A 16,272-nucleotide genomic window follows, 5' to 3' on the forward strand; every position below is an offset into this window, starting at 1 on the left:
CGTAGTGCTCACGCCGCCATGTTTGTGCAGGGCGCGGCCCTCCTTGCCCACACTGGCGAGGGACCGATGTGCGCGGAGGGCAGCGGAGGGGCGAGAGACAGGATCCTCCTCACCATCTCCGGGAGAAGGCAGCGGAGAGAGGGGCCGCAGCACGGCTCCGCCACCGGCCGCGGCGCTCCTTCCGCTCAAAGCATCGCTCTGCCTTTCCCAAAGATGGCAACGCGGGATTCGCCCCACTCCAAGATGGCGGCGGGGCGGCCCCGCCCCGGGGCGGTGGAGCGGCGGCGGCCGGGCTGTCCTTGCGGCGGGCCCGGGGTGCGGGGTGCGCGGCCATGCTCGCCTTGGTGGCCAGGGCTGCGGTAAGAGCGACACCGGGAGGGGCGGCTCCGCCAGGACCGGCCGGAGACGGGGCGCGAGGCGGCGGCCGAGGGTCGCTACATCGGGCAGAGTACAGAGTGGGCGAGGGGCGAGGCCGGCTCCGTGCGGGGCCTTTAGCCGGGGCAGCGCAGACGCTCGCTCTCGGCGGTGCCGCTGTCGGGTCCGGCCCCGCGCCCCAGCCCGGAGCACAAGCCCGGGTCCCCGGTCAGGGCCGGGGTGCGGGCGGGTGCGCTCGGATGGGCTCGGTGCCACCTCCCCCGGGAGCGGGGCAGGGACCCTGCCGAAGTCAGTCCCCTAGGCCCGCTGGTTTCTTCCCGTGCCTGCCGGCAGCGTGCACGGAGGTGACAGTTCCAGAACTGTCAGGGCTGGAAGGGATGGATCCCTGGAGATCGCCCTGTCCAACACCCCTGCCAGTGCAGGATCACCTGGGGCAGATGACATAGGAACGTGTCCAGGTGGGTTTGGAACGTCTCCAGAGAGAGACGTTCCAAACGAGAGAGGGAGACTCCACACCATCGCTGGGCAGGCACTAGGGCACGGTGCTCTGCCATCCTCAGTGTAAAAAAGTTATTTCTCATGTTGAGGGCAGACTTCTTGTGTTTTAGTTTATGGCCATTGCTTCCCCTCCTGTCACTGCGCACCACTGAAGAGAGTCTGGCACCACCCTCTTGACGCCCACCTCGATAATATTTATGTGGATTGTTCAGATTCCCTGTCAGCCTCCTCTTCAGATTAAACAGGATGAACTCACACAGTCTCTCACTCACCTCATACAAGAGATACTCAAGTCCCTTAATTATTTTTATGTCCTCCTCTGGACCCTCTCCACCAGTGCCTTGTCTTGTCCCGAGATGTCCAGTTGGGCCTGGACAGCAGGAAGGTGGCTGCGGGACAGGGAGGGGCCAGGGAAGCCCAGGCAGATGGCATTGGTGGCTCCCAACGTGCCCATCCTGCTGCACACACGGCAGAGCTGTCAGACCCCTGCCAGGCTTGGGAGCTGCTCTTTGCAGTCCCTTTTGGGTCCTGAGAGGAGACAGAGCAGCAGAACAGCAGCTACAGTGCAAATCCACTCACAGTTACTGAGGGACCAGGCAGGGCCAGTTGTCTCTGGGCTTAAGGGGCACTCCAGATTATAATTTAAAAATAAAAGACAAACCTCTGATATCCTGGTACTCAATTCTGTGGCTGTGCTAAGAATCAGCTAGGGAATTCCTTCTGCCCCCCAGCAGGTGGATTTCCTTTCCCACCAGCTTTGCAGGCTCTGGAAAAGGTTCTTTGGTGTGTTGGAACGTGGCTCAGCAGCGATGCCAGCCCACAGGCTGGCCCTGTCTGCACACCCTGCTCCACTGTGTTTGTTTTCCTGCTGCTTGTGGGGAGGATTGGGCTGTTCCCTCTGTTTGCTGCCAGCTGCCCCCTCAGCTCTGATCACTGTTCCTTCTCCCACCAAATCCTTGAGTTTAACCAAAACTCAAACAAGCTTGAGTTTAAACCAAACAAGCAGGGGACAGAAAAGAGGGAAGATAACAAATGCATTCCACATTTTAACATACAGTGGCTTCCATGGGTTTGTTTTGGGATTTTCATTGTTACCCCATGGAAAATCTGCAGTTGTTTGTTTGGGAACATCATACTCTATACAAGCTATGCAGACTGTGCTTGTCTGCCCCTCAATTCATTAGACAGACACAAAGGAGGAGCTGATATTCCTTGTGACTGCATGGCACTCTCATTGCCCTGCTGTGAAGATACTTTTTGGTTGTTTTGGGTTTTTTTAAGAGTTGACAACCCAGAACTCCCCAAAGTCTCAACTTGCAACAATGACCACACATGCATGGGCAGTGAGGGCAGTTAAGGTGCTGCCCATGGTGCCACCTCCAGGACATAAACTGAGGTCTCTCCTGCCTTATGTCCAGCTATCTCTCCCAACAGCCACAGTAGTTTCGGGGTCCAGGCAAAGGCTGAAGGAACAACATCCCCACTTCTGCCCTAGCTGGAGCCCAGAGCTTGGTCAGAGAGAGGCTCTAGCCAGGTATTGATCAGCTGCCCAGAGGGGCACCTTCAGGGCAGTTGTCACAATCCAGTGATCTGATAATTCCTGTCCCCTGTGGGCTGTGCCAGCCCTTGAGCCCTCTGATCAGAGCAGTCATGTGGCAGTTGGCTAATGAGGTAACGCCCTGCATGGGCAGCACATTGTCAGGTGGAAGAGGAGACCCAGACAGGCCGAGGGAGAGGTTTACGGTCTTTTCTGTCCTACCAGCCATGGATAGGAAGCAGAAGCAAGCAGAGAAGGTACAGTATGCCCAAGCTGCTGTGATCAACATCTTTCTTTTCCTCCCAGTCCCACTCTTCTTTTATGCTTCAGTAATTCCTCCTCCTGGTGTTTTTCTCATTCCTTCTCCAAACCTCAATCTCAGCTCTTCTCAGGTCCTACAAAGACCCAGCTGCCCAAAAACAGGGCAGTTTCTGGGGGGCCTTTGTCACTTTGTAGATTTATCTCTTTCTTCTCTGTGCTTAACTGCTGGGAGGAGGTGTGGGGACAGCTATCTTCTCACTGCTTTGGAAGTCAAAGGGAATGTTCTCAGTGGCTTTGCATTCTCAGTACACTGACAATGCAAAGTCCAGAGTCCTGCAGGAGTGTCTGATTCAGTAGATCCATGGGAGAGGGAGGTGCAGAGGGAACTGGAAACCTTGAGTACTATTGAAACATCTTCAAGCTGAAGAATGTCCAACCCCGTTCATCCAAAAGGATGTTGTTATTCTTTTTGGGGAAAACTGGTGAGTTGATTTCCTGGTGAGCACTTGGGTTTGCTCCATTATATTTCTCCAGCTAGGGAAGTGGTTGGTGCTTTTGTTCCCACATGATCCGGTTGGATCACAGGAGCCTTTTGGCATCACCCACAGTTTCTTGAATAGACAGAGAAGAGGCATTTTAATCCTACCCCAAACTTAGCTAAATTCTGCCTCCTCAAAGCCAGAAGGGTAGTTTGGTTTGGCACAAGGGTTTTGCTTTTTAGCCTTATGCTTTTGTAAGAAATAATGAAAGTTTCTGATAGTACATAAGATTATTATTTTTTCACAACTTTCTTACCACTTACCACGGGATGGAAGGGTTTGACTTGGTCCATCACATGGAGACTCTCAGCTGAAAGGTGTCCACAGAGTGGGGAGATGTGTCATCATCCCCACAGCATTTTCTCTGAGGAGCTAAGAATAGGTACCTTGGAGATGTAGTTTGTCTTTCACAGCTTTCCTGGATGTCCTGCACCCTTCTCCAGCACACAGCCGTGCTCTGCTCCCAGGCTGGGACATCCATGTGCCCACAGAGAGGCTGGGATGGAAACTCCTAGATCCAGGTTCTTTGCTACCTCGGGGGATGTTTTGTCTCGACATTTGCTCTGTGCTTTGCAGGCCAGGCCCTGTGGCCTGCTGAAGCAGACACCTCTAAACAAGATCGCGGGCAGATTCCAGCTCCACCAGGAAGCGCTGCCCCCCCTGCCCGTGCCACCGCTGCAGCAGACCCTGGATCGGTACCTGCTGGCCCTGCAGCCCATCATCAGCCCTGAGGAGCTGAGCCACACGCAGGAGCTGGTGGCTGAGTTCCGCAAGCCGGGAGGCGTCGGGGAGAGGCTGCAGAAAGGCCTGGAGAGAAGAGCCAGGAAAACAGAGAACTGGGTAGGTCAGGGCTCTGGCCCCCAGCTCTGGTTAGGGAGGGTGGAGGGCTGATGTGCATCTCTTCCCTGTCCTGGTTGTATCCACTGGAACTTGTGTTTTAGTGACATCACCTTCCTGACCAGTTTGCTGCTGATCTCCCCAAGCTGTGCAAACTCCTCACCAGGACTTGGGTGAGCAGAGAGGTTATGGCAGAACAGGGAGTCAACTGGCCCTGCCTCTGGCTGCTGAAGGCTTGAACCTGTCAGCATCACGCAACTGCCTCAAGAAGTTGAAGGAAACCCTCTGCTCAAGCCCTGCACCAAAACCACCCATGCCTTGCTCAAATCCTCCTTTCCCCTTCTACCTGCATAGTACAAACCCCAAACACTGTGCTTGCAAAGTGTGGGACAGAACGGGGGGCAGGATGCTGAGACTCATCAGCCAGAATTGGGTTGGACAGCAGCAGCAGCTCCCTGCATGTTTTCTTTTTCCATCCCAGCTCTCAGACTGGTGGCTGAAGACAGCTTACCTGGAATATCGCTTGCCAGTTGTGGTCCACTCCAGCCCAGGTGTGGTTTTACCTAAGCAGGATTTTCTGGATCGACAAGGTCAGCTCAGGTAAAATCCTTTCCCACCTTCCCTTAGGTTATAGGTGGGATGAGCTTTCTGTGTTCAACAGGGATGAGGGTATTAAAGCAGATTGGGAATGAATAATCTGGTCCCCAGGTCTGAGCTGTCTTTGCTGTAAGGGCAAGGCTGCCAGTAAGGAAACTCCTGGTTGCACCAGACTAAATATTTCATCAGGGGAGAAAACAAAAGAGTTTAGTGGTTCAGGTATTAAACAGGGACTGATAATCTACATTTAGGTCTTTGCTCAAGCACAGATCTTCACTGCAAAATGGTCCCCTCACTGTCTGAAGACATTGTGAGGATGTATTGGAGGCACTGTGATTGTGTGTGCAGTTAAAGGAGGCACCAAAAGTAGCCCAGGCAACTTTGTTGTAAATTTTCATGTCAAGGAGATCACCCAGAAATACCTCTGGAGTTTGCTAGTTTATAGGGATGGGGGAGCCTGATAGGGACTGTCCCCTATTGTGATTCATGGTTTGGGAAACCACAGTGACCAACCTTCCCACTCCAAGCTTTTCCCTGCAATCAGACCCTGCCATATCCTCTCTTCCTCGTGGGCTCCCTTTAATTTTTAACCACCACTACCAGTGTGTTGAATCCGTCTGCAAAACTTCAGCACTAACCTTTACACAGCTACCTTTGCCACAGTTAGCAGTCAGCACTGCCCTGGCCCCAGCCAGGGGATCAATGAGGCTAGGAACAAATCCTCCCACCCCTCGATACACCTGAGCAGAGGATTAGCCTCACAACAGTGCAAGAGTACACAAATGTCTGTAAAGCTCTCTGTCATATTATTTACTCTTAAGTTTTCCAAATAACTGGGAGAACTGCAAGTGCCCAACCAGTGGAATTCAGCAGCTGCATAAGAAGGTGGGCTCCCGTGTGTTTGGGTAGTTTGTGGCTGCACAAAGAAGTTTGACAGTGCAGCTTGAAACTAAAGCTTCCAAAAGCAAAAGGCAAATTTGGAAAGTGGTGGTTTTTTACTCCTTAACCTGGCAAAACTGCTGGCTGAAAACAAGTCAACCAACCTCTCCTATCTCCTCAAGCCCAAACTCTGCTTCCAAGCTGTTAATTCTCTGGAAAGGAACATAGGCACTCTTACTGGTGTTTCCCTCATGTTTTGCAGTAAGGCTGAGGAATTTTAATTGAAAACTACTTTGCAGAATGTCTCATTTCACAAAACCCTTAGGTTCTTGGAGTTGTGTCCTTTGATCTTTCCTAGGGATGGGCAGGCTGAGCCAATCTAAAGGATACTGTCTGCAAATGCCAAATGCTGGCACCACGTCACTCAGCCAACAACACAACCTCCTGGCCCAGTGACCTCCTACCTCCTTCCTTCAGGGACAGGTGGGAGCTCCCATGTCAGAGAAGGCCAATCTGTCACTTCTAGCTAAGCAGCTTGGTGTGGCATGTCACAGCCGTGCTGGGAGCTGGCATTGGCACTGTTTACGTTAATCCTGGTAAACACACCACCTCAGTGTCCACATGCAGCACATCTGCTTTGTTTCCAAGCCCTCAATGCCAGAGGAAGGTTCTCCAGAGTTATGTTAGCAGCAGGATGTTCCCTGGGGTAGGAACTCAGTCACCAGTGATATCTTAGATGCAGGAAGAAACAGCTGCATCTTGGCTTGACACTCCAAGTTGGCCCCTAGCCATGGAAGGGCAGAAATCCCCTTCTCTTGGTGCTGTTTTAATGCTGAGAATCAGAACTCAGATGTGATAAAATTGTAACACATCAGCAGCAAACACTGCTGTTAGAGGGTCATTAATGCATGACTGAATCCTTCTTTCTTGAAAGCTGTCCAGAGTTCCTTGGCTGTATAGTAAGACACATAAAAAAAGAAAGTGCCCCACAGTAGGATTATCCAGCAATCTCAAATCACAGCCCAGAGTGGCTGTGTCAGTTAACCAGAGATGGACACAACAGGGGCTTGGCAGGAAGGCTGAACTTTCTGAGGAGTAGAGAACAGCTCTGCTAATCTTCCTCAGCTCGTCCCTCAGCCCCAGACACATCTGTGGTTGATCTCAGCTTGTTACATTTGGTATTTTTCCAGGTTTGCTGCCAAGCTGATCGAGGGTATCCTGGATTTCAAGACCATGATTGACAAGTGAGTTACTTGACCCTCCTGAGAGCTCACACCTTCTTTAACATCACAGAGAGGCTGAGCCTTGTCCATAAATCTCCCAGGTAGAAAGGCAAGAGATGACAGCACAGATTTGAAAAGAGATACTGTAATCCTCAGTCTCCTCCAGTGGAAAAAAGCAAACTTACTCTTCTGTCTTCACGTTCTTTGTTTACCTTAATGCTTTCATTGGTATGGGAACATGCTTGGAGGGAGCGAGCACGACTGACAGTCTCACGGAGCTTTGCACTTCTGTTTGCTCACTGGACAAGCTACAGCTCAGGCAGCAGGAATTTGAGTCTCTAACATTGTGTTCCTGGTGTTTCTCACCTCCCAGTTAGATGGGATGAGCTCTAGAGAAATTTGTTCCTCCCTTACCCTTTTTCTTTTGGTCACCAGCAAATGTCTGCTGGACACACCTTATTTAAGGTCCAAAAATATGTTTACTAACACCAATGGTCAGACAAAGTTCAGGGTAGTTGGAATATGACTGCAGAAGCGAGTGACTGAGCCCCTGCCTAGTTCATGAATCATAACAGCACATCAGACACTCGTCACTCAGAACTACAGCCATGGACTATGTCCAGAGACCTGATTCTCTGGTGTCACAGAAAGGACAGTGTTTTTTCCCTTCCCAAATGAAATGCCAGCAAACAGACATTTTTTTGTAGCCTGTACTAAGAAAGCTGCCAGGAATGGGGAAGGACAGCCCCTTTTTTATGCCACCAATACCTTCAGGTTTTGCCAGAGGGAGGGAGGGAGCGCAGCTGCAGGGCAGAGCCTGTGACCTGTGTGGGAAGCACAGGCCTGCTCACACTGATCTGTTCTCTCTCTCCTTCCTCCTTACCTTGCTGTGTCTCCAGTGAGACCCTTCCAGTAGAGTACATGGCTGGGAAGCCCCTCTGTATGAACCAGTACTACCAGATCCTCTCATCCTGCCGCATTCCTGGGCCCAAGCGGGACTCCATCGTCAACTACGCCAAAGGCAAAAAGCAGTCCAGACACATCACGGTCGTTCACAACTTCCAGGTAAGGCAACTGCCGGGCTTTCAAGGTTTGTTGAGGTGCAGGTGTCCCTTTTGCTAGCTGTTACCCAGAGGAAACGGAATAACAAAGTCTCTGCCCACAAGGTTTTTCTCACCAGGGATATGTTCCTGCTCCTTTTATTCCCTTTAGCCAGCAGCAGAATTGCCACATGTAAGCAACAGACTAGAGGCAGAAAAATACTGTCTTCCTCTGTTTCTTGACCCTGTAATTCCTGCCTCTCAAAGCCCAGAGACCTTGTCTGCAACTGGAAACTGAAAGTGAAAATTGGATAACTGTGAAGCTGAAAGAGGAAAGCTCCAGGTTGTTTTCTGGAACACTCATGCTCAAAGCATGAGCTCAAACCCTGCTGAATGTACATTTTATTCCATGTCTTTGGCCACCAGCCCAGTGGACATATGGAAAAAGCTGGAGCTCCTACTGCAGCTTAGTCTCAGAAACAGGAATTCCCCCTTGGTCCTTGTTACCATGGCTTCATAAAACCAGAACTGTATTTATGCTCTGCAAAGGAAGCTGGACTTGGGTCTCTCAATTCTGAGCATCCTTCGAAAGTCTTGCAAGCTGAGTTCTTCAGCCAGGCCTTACCTTCTCAAAGTAGCTGTTGCCGGTTTCTGGGGCTGGACAATTATCTTCTCTCACTGTCTGTCTCTGTCCTTGTCCACTCTTCTCACCTTCAGTTCTTTGAGCTGGATGTTTACAACAGTGATGGATCTCCCCTTACCGCTGACCAGCTCTTCATTCAGCTGGAGAAGATTTGGAACACCTCCCTCCAAACAAACAAAGAACCTATTGGGATCCTCACCACCAACCACCGAAACAGCTGGGCAAAAGCCTACAACAACCTCCTGAAAGGTCTGTAGAGCCCCTAATTCGTTTGCTAACAAACACTGCAAATCCTTGAATAATAAACCTCCCCACTGTGCTCTGCTCAGTTCTTTCTTTTGGAAGCTTGTTTTGGACAGATAACATGAGCCTTCCACCTTAAAGAAGCAATCATTGCAATCTATTGTAATTTTGGGGTTGGGAGGTACATGTTCCAAGTGTGAAGTTTAGTGAAATTTCAGAGTTTGTTGCTTTGCAAATGAGTAGGATGTAAGAAAAGTGAAAAAAGTTGGGTGAATGCAGCATGTTCACACCTGTAACCCAGCTGGCTGCAATTTTGATAGCTGTGTACACCCCCGCTGAGATACAGCAGGAACCCAGCACTGCATCCTTCAAACCCACTCTTTCAAATTTCTCTCCTTCCAATGACAAAACTCCCTCTTACTTACAGTTCATTTCTCTCCCAGATAAGACCAACAAGGAATCCGTGCGTACAATTGAGAAGAGCATCTGCACCGTGTGCCTGGATGCCCCCATGCCCCGGGTGTCCGAGGACATCTACAAGAGCCACGTGGCCGCGCAGATGCTGCACGGCGGCGGCAGCCACTTGAACAGCGGCAACCGATGGTTCGACAAAACCCTGCAGGTAAGAACTGATGCTCTAAAGGTACTGAAGAGGTGGCTCTGGAGGTGTTTCCTGAGACTGCAAAATCTAAAAAATCCCAGGAACCTTTTGCAGCAAAGGTCCTCATGTCAAGATAGTGGAAAAACAAGGGAGACGAGGAGTGGTGGCTGATGGTGTGAGATCCTGTGGTTCCCCCTGCAGTCACCAGCATTTGTTGCTGCCTCGGGGACTTGTTTCTTTTCTGCCTCTGCCCACATTTATTCAGTGCAGCAGGTCTTTGTATTCCTTATAAATCAATTTTCTGCCTGCGGTCAACAATGCCTCATCTGCTCGGAGGCAGCCCAAACAATGGGAGGTCTGTTCCTTGGATCTCCTCCAGGCTTGTCACTTTTCCTAGTTCTGCCAGAAGCTGCCCAATGGCATTTTGTTTAGTTTTTTGAAACATGCACTGCTATCCCACAGCATCCCTCTGATCTCTTCTCCATTCAGTCTTGTCAAGATCCTTCAACAGCAGCTGCAGCTGCTGTTGGAGCTTTTTCCTTCATTAGTTGGTTCATTGTGGATTGTAGCAATGGTGCTTTAGAGAACTCTTCTCATACCTGCTGAACTCTTCATAGTGTTTTCAGCTGTTTTGTTCCTGTTTGGAACTCTTCACCAAGGGGATAAAGTTTAGATGTTCCAGCTGATTGAAAAGTAAGGGTAAGCCAGCACGTGGCAATCTTATTCCCGTACTCTGGGTGCATCACAGTAAATCAGAACCACTGAACCTGTGTGGCCAAAGCACTGAGCACACCAATATGTCAGGCACACCCTTATCCAGGGAATTTTGCAGAACTGTAACAGTGCTCTCAGATCTTCTGCACCTGCTGAAAGGATTCCACTGCTGTGCTGCTGAAGGAGACCTCTCGGTGTGCAAGGACAGACTCTGATACAGACAGGGAGACACCAAGGTCTCTCTGGGTATCTTCTGCCTCACACACTGCCTGTCTTCAACAGTGTCCTCTCATGCTTCTCTCCCAGTTCATTGTTGCTGAAGATGGCTCCTGTGGTCTCGTATATGAGCATGCTCCCTCCGAAGGCCCACCTATCGTTGCTCTTCTGGATCACATTGTGGAGTTCACGTGAGTCCTGCCCCTGCTTTTCCTCAGCATTGGAGATGCCTTATTGGCACTGTGAGGGGTCTGTCAGGCTGTGACCAGTGTCACAAGGTGTTAGGGAATGTCTCCTATGCATTTCTATCCAGGCTGTGGCATTCCTAGCTGAGCCTCATGCCAAAGGTCTGGTTAAACAAAGCCATTTCTCTGAGCAGGAAGAAACCCGAGATGGGCACATCATCTACAGTTCATCTGCCAATGCCCAAAAAGCTGCGGTTTAACATCAACCCAGAAATCAAGAACGACATAGAGAAGGCAAAGCAAAACCTCAACATGTGAGTATGGAGAAGTGGGTGGGTGACAGAGAGTAATTCTCCCCCCTTTGGAGCCTGTCAGTGGTTTAAATGAGGCTTTCCCCACTGCAGCCAGGGAGTTTTCCCAGTAACTTCTGGGCTCAACAGCATAGAGCTGAGCTGAAAAGTACTGCCAAGAATAAGGGCAGAGGTGCTGGAAAGGGGTTATTATTGATTCATCCCATTTTCTAAGAGCAAGGCTTTACTGGATCCAGCTAAGAATACTGGACCATAAACACACACATGGCCATCTAACCTAGTAAAGATTTTCAGTAGTGGCCAAAAATTCTTACCCCTGGTGGTGCTGCCCAAAGAGATCTATGTGTGCTGGAGCTCTATGTCCCTGCATAGGTCAGATCCAGATGGCCTGTTCCCTCTGAGCCTTGAGAAAGCAAATCCATTCCACTGTTTTACAAGAATAAGCAACAAAGGAACAGTTCCTCTTTCTTTCTTTGTAGCATGGTTGAAGATCTGGATATCAAAGTCATGGTCTTTCATCAATTTGGGAAAGGTTTCCCCAAGTCAGAGAAGATAAGCCCTGATGCTTTTATCCAGCTGGCCTTGCAGCTGGCATACTACAGGTAAGACCACCCATAGGTCATTCCTCAACCTCCTCAGTGACAGACTCACGTGAGCTTGATAAAGATGGCACAGACAAGGCTTTCCCAGGACAGACTCACTTGTGTGGCTTTCTCCTCCCTGTCCCAGGATGTATGGCCACGCCTGTGCCACGTACGAGAGCGCGTCACTGAGGATGTTCCGCCTGGGCCGCACCGACACCATCCGCTCCACCTCTGTGGACTCCCTCAAGTTTGTGCAATCCATGGACAGCCCTGACAAATCGGTGAGGATCTCAAAGAAGTGGAGTAAGAGGAATCCCAAAAAGGGAAAAGCTGCTTATTTGGCTGACCTCATCTCATCTGGTTTCAGCTAAGAAGGGCTGCACCCCATATTGAGCTAAACTATAGCTTGCAGTATCTTTAGACATCAGGGGTTTGATTTGACTTTTCTATCATATGTACTGAAAGCCTGGGAAACACCATGTGGATGTTTCTGAGCCCACCAAAAAGTCCTTTGTAAGGCTGTTCAGCTACTCAGACTAAGTTCTGCTACTGGTGGATGAATGCTATTCAGAATGAAGTAACACTGCCAAACAAAATGATGTAAAAATTAAATCTAGTAAATATAAATGAGTTTCATACAGACACACAAAGCAGAAATGTCCTCCATCCTAGAGAACAGCCAAAATGAGGTTCTGCATTTTGCAGAAAAACTTAAACAGATCTGTGTGTTCTCAGGACCAGGAGAAAGCAGACCTGCTGAGGAAAGCCACGCAGGCCCACAGGGAATACACAGATATGGTGAGTGTCCTCTATGCAGACAGGCTTGGGAGTTTACCCAGGAAATGAGAGTTCTGGGGAAAGACAAGACCTGAACACCTTTTGCTCCCGACACAGCACTGTGGCCATTAGTGTTGCAAAGGTCTGACTCTGATCTGACAGTGCTCTAATGCCACAGACTGAATCCTCTCTAGCTGGTGTTTAAGTGTCCCTTGTGACTGGCCTAAAGGAGAGAATCAAATATTACAATAGCTTCATTTCTTACCATCACTGTTGCTGATAAATGCCGAAGTTTCACAAGGAGCCCTTAAACCAGAGGGAGTCCATGGGCAGGAACTGTAAGGTTGTTTCCACTGTTGTGTTTAATTTCACAGTCCTTACAAACAAGATTAGTGTTCTCAAAGGCAACGTCTAGTTTCCTTCTAACTTTAGAGACTTTTTAGAAGTGTTCTTTTCTTTAACCCAAATAAATAGTTTTGCTCACTTGCTGCTGGCCTGGCTTTCATCTGTCCATCCTTGCTTTCCTCCAGGCCATACGGGGCAATGCAATAGACCGGCACCTCTTGGGGCTGAAGCTCCAGGCAATCGAGGACCTGGTGAGCATGCCCGAGCTCTTCATGGACACAGCCTATGCTGTTGCAATGCACTTCAATCTCTCAACCAGCCAGGTACAACTCATCTGAGCCAAAAGCACTCTCTGTACCTTCTCCATGTTTCTCTTCAATTCCATTCTGTTAGAAACTACGTTGGGTCTGAAATTTCTAAACTGGCTGTCAATCCCATAAAGCTACAGATCTGATCTTACACCTGCCACAGTCCCTCACAGACATGTAAAACACTAACACAACCAAAACCAAGATGGCCAAGAGTGTTTGGTGTCTAAATTGAAGTGATATCAATGAAATCAGCAGCCAGAACAGCTTTGTGTTAAGTGCTGTGCTCTGATTCTTACTGAATAGTTCTACTTGTGACTTACTACAAGCTTACCCTGGGGAGAAGCACTCCTGTGCAAATGCAGAGGAAAACAAAAAAAATTGCTGCTAAATGGTAGGATCCAGCACATGTGTGGTGGGAGGTGAGGGTGACCAAAGGCCCTTCTACAGCAGTTTAATAAGATGAGTTTCCTCTGTTGACAGAGCTGTTTGCATTTGATGGTTTCATTTTTCTCTGGTCAGAAGGTTTTAATCACATTGTCTCCACAGGTCCCAGCCAAGACAGATTGTGTGATGTGTTTTGGTCCCGTGGTTCCAGATGGCTATGGAGTGTGTTACAACCCTATGGAGGAACACATCAACTTTGCAATTTCAGCCTTCAATAGCTGTGCTGACACAAACGCAGCCCGCATGGCACATTATCTTGAGAAAGCACTGCTAGACATGAGGATCTTGCTCCAGGCTGCTCCCAAATCCAAACTGTAAGAGGGAACCCCCCCCCCCCCCCCCAGTTAAATGGGCTGTCCCTGATGCACTGAAGCTCCCAGTTCCTCAGAAAACAATTCAGAGAACAGCTTGCCCTGGAACCTAAGAAGATAGCTACCATTTGTTTTCAGCAAGATGTTACAGAATAGGCACCCACAGATGTCAGACTCTGTAGTGAGAGGAAACACTGCCTCAAACCAAAGTAGAACTAAGCGGGCCTCTCCCATCAATGCAAAGTGCACCTTCCTGTCCTCAAAGAGGACACAAATATGATTTTTATGAAAACTACCGTAAGGGAATACAGAAAGCACTGTCCTTGCCAGTATCTAAATCCATTTGGTGAGGAGGGTAGTTCTTGTCCATGAAAAGCAGGGAATGTTTATTGTATGACAGAACTACTGTAAAACCAAGTCTTTTTCCTGGTTTCATCTTCTGAAGAGTATCTTCTGGTCTTGACTGAAGATTTTTCTACTGTTCCAGCAAAGCCTCATCATTCAACTTCAGCAAGGGGAAGTTAAGCCAGAGCAGATCCAGTCTCGTAAGAGTTCACTGCACTACTTATCCCAGGCACTCCAGCCAGTACAGGCTTTACAGCAATGTTCCCTTCCCCTTGTTCAGGACACTGGGATCTCCTTTGTCTTACACTGACCCTCTTAACAACAGGACATGACTTGATACAAACTAAGGTGATTTTTACTGTTTCAGGTTATTTTTGTTCTTGTTCTTACTGAAATACTACTCCAATTTGTGCCAGCTTTATTCTGTGAGAGAATGATCTCATATGATACTGTTTTTATGTTCAGTTGACAAACTTGAGACAGTAAAAGATTATATATAAACATTAACATACAACAGTAGCATAGGAACTACTTCCAACCAATCTGTCAGAACCCAAGCTCCTGACTACACTTTTATTTAGTGAAACCATATGGTAATAAAGAATTCTAGTGCTCCTTCTGCAGTAGGAATTCTGTATTTAAATTGCACACCCTTCAAGATGTGTCTGCTGGGATGTCACCATAAACAAGAAGCATTAGGAGTGTGATGGCCTGTTTTGTTAACAGGGAAATAATTGCAAGGGACATGATCAAAGTGACTTGATGAACATGTATGAACAAATTTGCACTAAAGCTTTTTAAAGTAAAAGAAGAAAAAATCCAATTTGCTTCTCAAAATATATATGCCAATGCTTTGGCATTTTTTTTCCTGAAAGTATGTTATTTCAAAGCTTCTATCTTATACCTAATACATACCTTAAAAGAGGAAAATTTAATTGAAACTCACCTGCACAGCCAGTGATTGTATTGAACTTGATTGAACTGCCACTTTCACATCATCTACATGGATTTAGTTGATCTTTTAGAAGAATCCTGAATGGAGTTAGACAGCCTAAAAACATGAATAGGAGCACTACAGACCTGCAAGCAGAAATCCCTGCTCTGGTGACTCCTCTGTATCAATAAGACTGAAAACTGCAAGAGGATACTAAGTATTATCAAACTCTAAGTGATTGTGTAAATACTACAGACAAGAACAAACTTTACTGGAATAACATCTGGATTTATGGAGCCTTTTACATGGAAAAAATTATTCCTTTTGCCAAAGTAATCCACCCCCCATACTGAATCAACCTCTGTTACCACGGGATGAATTATTTTTCCATGTCTGCAATGCCTTCAAGCACAAGTAGTGCCACTGAAGTATTTGAAACTGGCCCTTTTCCACTTCTGTCTCAAAGGGGAAGGCTCTCAAAGCAAAGTGCCTATTAAAGATTAAACATAAGCATGTGCTGCTGAAGACTGTACCTCAGAAGATTTGATCTATTCTGGATCTAAATCTGGACATCCTACTAGCTTCAGCAGAGTACAGCTGCAGGGAGCAGACTGAAAGAGATACAAGATTCATAAACCACCTAATGCATCCTTATTAAAACATAAAGCTGAAATTCAGATGAATGAAGCTGATTTTTAAAGTGCTTGAAAGGACACTAAAATCATTACAAGGTTTTTTCTTTAAAAAGTCTTTTCTTATGGTACAAGTTCTCAAATGTGATGTCCTTCTGCTTTGTATCTTCAAGATTTTTTCACTGTTGACTGACTGAATACTCTTCTCCCTATTTCTGACTGTTTTATCAAGAGATGCCCATTGTCTTAAAGGCACATTAAGTAGAAGAAACGAAAGCTCTAGAAAAACGACCTATTTGGAACAAATTATTTCAGAAATTCATAGACTGAAAATATTCAGATAACTCTTGGGGTATGAGTGCAATTTTTGACACAGCCTGATAGTGTTGCATGTTTTGCTGGTTATCTGTGTTAAATACTGTTGGGTAGTGGGATCTATGTCATGCAAAGTTTGGAAATGTTTGTTAACTTAACTGGGACACAATAAACAGATAAATGCTACAAAAAGGCTTAAATCTCCTTAAACACTGTAGAAGTTACATAACTGCCCTTAATGAGACAATATTTGTGTGGGGATCGCAAGAACAGTGAACCACAGCATTCTGTCACCTTCCTTTTATTGTCGTATCTCCATCCAGCCCCCTTGAGTACAGGGGAGGAAGAGAAAGCATCTGTTTGCAAAGCCACGTATTCTAAAGAAAACATTCAATTTCAGAAAACTAGTGGCAGGAGACTTCATACAAGTGTAGGATAATAAGGCAGGGCTCAAATCTTTTTCCTGCACAGCACCATTTAGTTAAGAAAATCTATGGAATCACTAAGGAATTTCTACTGTATATCAAGTATTGCAAAGATTTCTGAAAAGGTACAGCAAAAGTAGGCAAAAGATG

At 47.7% G+C, this 16,272-nt stretch overlaps 1 protein-coding gene across 3 annotated transcripts; it reads left to right on the plus strand.

Moving 5' to 3' along the window:
- Nucleotides 1-3: 3 nt before the first annotated feature.
- On the plus strand, nucleotides 4-15,890 carry CRAT (carnitine O-acetyltransferase). 3 transcript variants are annotated; one of them, XM_053962384.1, is made up of 15 exons: nucleotides 4-359; nucleotides 2,565-2,667; nucleotides 3,787-4,050; nucleotides 4,529-4,647; nucleotides 6,714-6,767; nucleotides 7,646-7,811; nucleotides 8,504-8,678; nucleotides 9,116-9,294; nucleotides 10,294-10,394; nucleotides 10,583-10,702; nucleotides 11,179-11,301; nucleotides 11,429-11,564; nucleotides 12,019-12,081; nucleotides 12,591-12,728; nucleotides 13,263-15,890. In XM_053962384.1, exons 1-15 carry the CDS (start codon nucleotides 19-21, stop codon nucleotides 13,476-13,478), a joined length of 2,298 nt encoding a protein of 765 aa, XP_053818359.1. In that variant the 5' UTR covers nucleotides 4-18; the 3' UTR covers nucleotides 13,479-15,890. The 3 variants fall into 3 exon arrangements, with proteins under 3 accessions (XP_053818359.1, XP_053818358.1, XP_053818357.1); XM_053962382.1 differs by having other exon boundaries at nucleotides 320-359; nucleotides 2,576-2,667; XM_053962383.1 differs by lacking the exon at nucleotides 2,565-2,667 and having other exon boundaries at nucleotides 277-359.
- The last annotated feature ends 382 nt before the right edge of the window (nucleotides 15,891-16,272 follow it).

Source organism: Vidua chalybeata, chromosome 21 (assembly GCF_026979565.1).
Source record: "Vidua chalybeata isolate OUT-0048 chromosome 21, bVidCha1 merged haplotype, whole genome shotgun sequence".
Lineage (NCBI taxonomy): Eukaryota > Metazoa > Chordata > Aves > Passeriformes > Viduidae > Vidua > Vidua chalybeata.

What these genes read in the sequence shown, in the direction of transcription:
- CRAT (XM_053962384.1), top strand. Translation starts at nt 19, where the DNA reads ATGTTTGTGCAGGGCGCGGCCCTCCTTGCCCACACTGGCGAGGGACCG. An exon ending in CCTTGGTGGCCAGGGCTGCG is followed by an intron (nt 360 to 2,564) that starts GTAAGAGCGACA and finishes CTGCATGGGCAG; the next exon opens with CACATTGTCAGGTGGAAGAG. An exon ending in CGGTCGTTCACAACTTCCAG is followed by an intron (nt 7,812 to 8,503) that starts GTAAGGCAACTG and finishes TCTCACCTTCAG; the next exon opens with TTCTTTGAGCTGGATGTTTA.